A 6,928-nucleotide genomic window follows, 5' to 3' on the forward strand; every position below is an offset into this window, starting at 1 on the left:
TGTTGTTTATGATGTGTTGTACACACACGGGGCCAGCGGAGGACAACTTGAGGAGAATTGGCAAACCTAATGCGAACAAGTTGTGAACAAATTTCAAGATTCGAGAAAATTTCAAACCTGGACACCGAAATTCTGCTCAATCGGGTTTCAAACTTGTTACTTCCCACGGTGTTAGTCCGGAACAATCGGAAAAATAAAAGAAGTTGTAAACAGTAGTATAGTGGCTCTCAAACCTGACCCAGTTACAAAAAACCCGGTTGCCCCAGTTGAATTTTTGGCTGGGAGCTGTCGACAAATGTCAACTTGATACACAAAGTTACTGCCAAAAAACAACTGGGTCAACTGGGTTTTTTGAAAACCGGGGCAGGTTTGAGAGCCACTTATGTTTTACAGTACACCAGGGGGTAAACCTACGGCAAGAAAACGGTTTTCGAAACCGTTTTCCTGCCGTCACAGTTTTGAACTATTTGCGTCGTTTCTGAGACGATTTCAGATGGGACCGCACAAACGCGGTTCCCATCACTGTTTTTGGCGGTGCAAGCAAACCGCCTTGGTGACCACTGAACACAGTCCCTGGAACGAGACCTGGAACGTTCCTGGAACGTTCTGAGGGTACGGCGTAGAATTTGCAAAAAGGGAGACTTGAACAAAGGCTCAAAACCGATCAGCGCAACCAGCTCAAGTCATCCCAGAGCCATTCACCTCTACACCATAGGGGTCACGCACATATATCTCCTTGTGTCAAATCAATTTGTATTCAAATTGTCAACCAATTCATAAAACTAAAATTCCTCAATACCTTCATTATGTTTTTGGAATGTCATCTGATTTTGTTGAAAAAGTATATAATTTTTCTAAAATCTTCACATCCCAAAGAACCAAAAAAAAACTAGAACTTTACTGACATTTTGATTTGATTTGATTTTCATTTTTAGCCATTCGGATTTGTTCATTATGAGTTTGATATGAGTTGCAAAGAATGAGATTGAAAGCTTTGAGTTTACAAATTTGATGAAACGATTGACTATGGAGTTGAGGAAATGATGTTGGTTTCAAATTGATTGTTTAAGCAACTGTCGAGATACTCAAGACTTCAGCAGCTCAAGAACCTGAACCATGGATCATATGAGCATAACTCCATTTCTCTATTTAACACCCAAATACACAGAAGAATTCAATCATCAATGTCAAAGTAAGATGTTGATAAAGATATAGTTTGGTGAGACGAAAGAAGTCTTACCCCAAATTTCATCATCCATAACTTTTTGAATCCTAGCAAGTTCTGTTTCATCTTCAGCTAAAGCTTTTGAGTTCATTCCACGTTTTAAGGAATCTTGAGTAAAAGTTGAAGATCGAGGATTGAGATTTGATGGTTTATGTAGATGTTTTTGCATGTGCTGCTTGTGAAGGACAATGCCTTTTTGCAGGTAGTGCTTTGTTCAACACATGGTGATTCAGATCGATTGTGACCTTATCGGTGGCACAATCAATCAGTGTGAGTTGTTTTCTTGAAACATAACTTTCATCCGTGACCGTTTTCATAAGGTCACTGTTCATACATTGACAGCTCGACACCGATTGCAATCGGTGTCAAACAAACCGCTCCACCACCGCCTCAGCAGCCGTTCTCAAACGGTTGCTGACATGCAGCTCGTTCCAGAAGCGGTGGTGGAACGGTGTCCAAAACGGTTTCGGCAAAACCGGTTCCACACCTTCCTGGGCGGTTCTTGTGACGAAACCTTTGAAATCGTCACAGGAACCGGCCGAGGCCGAGGACCATTACCCCCTGGTGTAGACATACAGATTAGTAGTGCGATATGTGAAATCAATAGCACTTTAAAGTAAAAAAAAAAAAAAAAAAAAAAAACGCTACGACATATCCTGCATAGCCATGCATGCACTTGTTTGAACTTTGGCGGCTGGTCTCATATTTCAAGTATCATGCAGTGATAGGCGTTTTTCCAAAGGTCATGCTTTGTGTCTGAACTGCCAGAAACTTCAAAATTATGATGGAATTGCACAGTGTGTGAAGATTATAAAAACTCCTCTACCCTTGAAGACCACACCATTGACTATAGCGTCAGTTCCTTGACCTTCATTGCACAGCGGATGAAGGTGTATATAACAAGATTGGGGGTCTCTCAAAAAAGTAGCAATGCTAAGAGCTTGTGCTTTTCTATCTCATCACCTTCTCATTTCGTGACTAACAGGCAGAAGCTTATCACGTGATGTTCATACATTCGGCAAAGGATAGTACATAAGACAAAGCTTGGTGTTCACTATCAATGGTAGAAGCATACCGTGTTGCTTGAGTAACCGATGGCTTGGATGATATGGCTGAAGAAGAATCCACACCAATTTCACAATGATTATATCATCATTCACCCGTGAGGAATAGTGATGACGTCCCAGAAAAATCAAAATCCTACAGCTTTGGAATTAATTGAGTTCATCCTGTGGTAGGCTGATGACCTCGAATAACCCCGCTTGCGCTGGTGACGTGAAACACATTCACTCAGATGACATCTTGATACTAGGCCGGTAACGTCGGATAACCAGATCTGTGAACTCCAAAATCACTAAATCAGTTCACTCACCATACCCCCGAAATAAATTGCTCAATGATATCACTCTGTCTGTAAGCTAACAGAAGGTCACTAAACTTGCAACAGAGATTGGAAATTCATTACACAATAGAAACACTATAACGTTACAATGATCTGACGTGAGAGCCAACATTCTGTTTTGTCAAGAAAACCAAAAAAAGAATGTCATCCACACGCTACCGACGTCCACCCATCCGTTTCCGAAAGTTTTCAACTGCCCTATCATCTGTTGCAACCTGTGTACCCTTTGCCCCATGATTTCGTTGACCTGAACCACCATGATTGTTATTACCATACTTCAACTGATAAGCACGTTTCTTCATATCCTTCCTCATCGCTTCTGCCTCTGCGCTTAAACCTTCATTCTCTAATCTAGCAATTTGAAGTGAGTCAACATCTGAAGCCCAATTTTGCTGCTTGAGGTGATTGGGTAATAAGAATCGATCGGCAGCAAAATGTTCCTTGTTGGGATCAGCATTTACAGAGGAAGAAGAATGGGAAGGTCTAGAAGATTGTGCATTGGAGAGGCGTTCATCGGCTAGTTTGCGTTTTGCCTTTTCAGTGGCCTCGATGTTTTTAATCCGGGTACTGTTTCAAATCAAACCTGAAGATCAGCACACATGAAGAAAATGACGAGCACTACCATTCCAGGAAGAAACAGTAGAGGAGCAGGATGGGTTACAAACTCGATTCCGAGGTCCACTTCAGGGATTGAAGTCAACATTGTAGCACTCAGCGTCACATTGCCTTCCACTACTGGCTTTCTATCAATGCGATACTTTTCAGCAATTTTGTAAAGTTCATCACGTGGATCCAGTGAGGCGACAGCTTCTGCGCCTGTGAGAATTGGCTCTGATGACTCATCTGCACCTGCCGCAATGGCAGCTTTTCGTCGTTGTTTCAACTCTTCTTCGATGTAGTGCATCCTGTACAGCAGACAAAAATGAGATAAGAATGCAGTCTTATTTGTACTAGAGGCAATGATAGTCAAAAGAGTGCTTTACATGTGCTTGTCGACGTCCAAGGTGTTCGTTTGTTGTGTGAAGTTGTTGGATTTGATGATCTTGCGAGCTCTAGCATCTTCGTCTTCAGGTTCTCTACGATGAATGAATCAAGAGTGGTAAAGATGATAAAAGTTCAGTATTCGTTCCCAACATGTAGACTCATTTGTGAAACATGATGTGTGAAACCGCTGGGACGCAACTCTTCTTCCATCCTATCGTCCTTTTGTGCAGAACCATCCTGTACTCCATATTCTTCGATATCCGGTTGATCAATCTGCTCTTCTGCTTCTGTTGCACCTTTAGTGGTACGTTTCTTTTTCTTCTTCTTAGGTTGACCTGCGTTCAATCTTTCAAGATCAATTCCACCACGAGACTTTTTGAGCTTCCGGAGCGCGATGATCTCTTCGATAGTCGGGGTAGATCCAGATTCTGATAAACTATGTAAAGTAAAAAATGTTGCTTTTGACAATAAGTAGGTGAGGAAGTGAGGTAGGATTGAAAGGCACTCAACTGTTCGTCGGCTGAATCGGGTTGAGTGTCTGGGTCGTCTGCAGCTGATGTGTGATCTGCGGGTATCGGTGTATGTGACTTGAGGTTGCTAGGAGTCTTGCGTTTCTTTTTGAAAAACAGACTTGATGAAGACGTAGGGACTGGATCGAGATCTTGTTGAACAGGAGGGGATGACATTGAAGTGTGGTGGAAAGTGGTAGTGCTTGAACAGCTTGATCAACATTGAAATTTGAGAGACTTGGGCTGCGGGCATGGAATGATACCTTTCAAATTCCATAAGCTTAACTAAGCCCCTCTTCCGCGGCCACGTCCGCGACCTCGAAGAGGGGCTTATCGCGGACTCGCGATTTTTGGCGGAGGACTTCCAAGAATTAAGTACCGTTATGTACTTTCTTCAACTTCACCTCAAAACCTCTCCACAAAAATTTCCATGTTTCTCGTGTCTTGTTCTCTACATTTGTCTACATAAGTTGGTACTACTTTCATCAGAAACACACTTGTTTTGCATATTTGGGAGGCATGACTAAATATGGTCCCTATGTCTTCCTGTAACAGCCTAAGAACGGGTGTACAGGCCATCAATCTGATTTGACCGATTTGACCTCGGGCGAATCCGGACAAATCCTTATCCTGGGTGGAAACTGTCATAAGACATAAAAGTATTATGACCTAATGGCAGTAATCCTTAGCAGTAAGGGTTAGGGGGGTGACGCGTCTGCCGTACATAACTTATAAGATGCCACCGTGATCATCGATGCGCATTCACTTGCACTCCAACTAACTACGTCATGCTTACTCGCTCTCGGAGTGCTATTATTCCGCCTTTGCCTGATGTTTGCAGAACCCCAAGAACCCCAGCCGCAGCACCAGCAGCCACCAAAACTGACCCTCAAGAGTTCCGGCCAACAATCTCAAAGTCATTGCTCAAGGATGACGATGAAGAACAACGAAAAGTGATACGAGACTTATTTTACAACATATTCAAAATGATTGCTCGAGCCTTGCAAGTCGACTCGACTATGAGTCTCGTTCGAAAAAAGGATGTTTTTCTCATCGCGAGTACCGGGTATGGCAAGTCTCGAATACCGGAATTATTCTATCTAATGTTCACCAAAGCATGTGCGCCTATCATCTTGACTTTGAATCCTTTAGACGCGCTTGGAGATAATCAAGTAAGTTTCTCAAATGTGTCTCTGTTTGATGTTCTATAATCATTTTCACTCACTATTTATCGGGCATTTGGACAGGTTGAAGAAAAGGCTAGAAATGGTCTGAGTGCTATCAACCTGACACGGGCGTCTTTCACGAAAGCTGTGTATAAAGAGATTCTTGCAGGAAAATACCAATTTATTTATGTGGTAAGCCCTGAAATTGATCTTGATTGTTTTTGAATCATTCCTGAGCTGACCGGACATGTGCTTAACATAGTCGCCAGAAATTTTCTTGAATAACTCTCAATTCGAACGTCTCTATTTTTCCAAGGGATTCCGTAACCGTTTGGTGCTCAAGGTCGTAGATGAGGCTCACCTCATCTACTGTTGGGGCCTTGCCTTGTCGGGCAGAATCAAAAATTACCGATGTTTTCAGATCCCGCAAGATCGCACTGCTTTTCGGCCTTCATACGGGAACCTAGTGGAGCGGTTTCTAGCCACAGAAGCAGTACCAACTCTACTTATGTCAGCAACTTGTCCTCCTCGCAACTTCGACCAAATTGTTGCAAGTCTCAAAATCACCAGAGATAGCATTGACATTCATCGAAGCGAACTAGTACGACCAGAGATCCGTTTCATCCTGGTCACCCTCAGACACGGATGTTCTTCACACTGGGCAAATGTAGTATTTTTCCCAAGTGAAAAATGATTGACCTGAAGGACAAACAAAATTGAAAAAGGTGGAATTCTGCATTCATTCTTCATGTGCATTAACACTGCATTTTTCTGCATTGATGCTGCATTTTTTTTCATTAATGGTGCATTAATGGTGCATTTTTATGCATTAACATAGCATTTTTAATCATTTTTGACATTAATTCTAATCATTTTGCATAGCCGAAAAATACTACATCTGTGCAGTGTCAATGGACTTGCTCAAGAAATTCTTTGCACCTAAAACCAACGTGACTGATTCCGAGCTTGTACCCACTCTTGTGTACTGTCATACACAAAACGACACCTACTTAGCCCTTAAGGCAATTAATTCAGCCCGCCAAAACCAAATCGATTCGAGCAATGGCTTGAGTACCTCAGTTCGCCGTTATCACGCCTCAACCTGTCCCATTGATAAGATTCGCCAAGCGCAGGATTTTGGAAAGGGGGTTTTCTCAGTAATGACCTGTACTAACGCTCTTGGCCTTGGCCAAAACTGGACACGTGTGAGAAGGGTGATTATTATGGGCCAGCTGGATCCGCTCGAGGTGCTGCAAATGGCCGGTCGAGGCGGTCGAGACGGGCGACCAGCTGTGGCTTTTTTGATAGTCAATCAATTGTCGCAGACTGACAAGGATTCGCTTTTGGTTTTGCCACATCAGAGTCTGCAAGACCACGATCATCATATGCTTGCTATGTCTACCACTGAGGTATGCTTACGGGTGGCTTTTGAGGTCCTACTACGGTGAGTGATATGCTTTTCACATTCGGTTTATCAGGTCCGTGCTGATGCTGACTCCTTTCGTCAAATAACTTGATGAGTTGTAGGTGTAACTACATACCGGTATCGAAAAATGACCAAGCCGTGACGAGTGAAACTCAACGGCAGGCCGAGGCCAATATGGCACCGTGCCGCTGCTTGAACTGTGATTCAAATGCTGCA

The 6,928-nt window shown here is 42.9% G+C and overlaps 1 protein-coding gene across 1 annotated transcript; it reads right to left on the minus strand.

Moving 5' to 3' along the window:
• Positions 1–2,660: 2,660 nt before the first annotated feature.
• MELLADRAFT_74358 (uncharacterized protein) lies at positions 2,661–4,333 on the minus strand (the record flags this gene model as incomplete). The annotated part of the gene is made up of 5 exons (XM_007407319.1): positions 2,661–3,194; positions 3,293–3,532; positions 3,611–3,703; positions 3,811–4,047; positions 4,122–4,333. 5 exons carry the CDS (start codon positions 4,295–4,297, stop codon positions 2,783–2,785), a joined length of 1,158 nt encoding a protein of 385 aa, XP_007407381.1.
• Between the last annotated feature and the right edge of the window lie 2,595 nt (positions 4,334–6,928).

This window comes from Melampsora larici-populina, assembly GCF_000204055.1.
Source record: "Melampsora larici-populina 98AG31 unplaced genomic scaffold MELLAscaffold_8, whole genome shotgun sequence".
In the NCBI taxonomy this organism is placed as follows: Eukaryota; Fungi; Basidiomycota; class Pucciniomycetes; order Pucciniales; family Melampsoraceae; genus Melampsora; species Melampsora laricis-populina.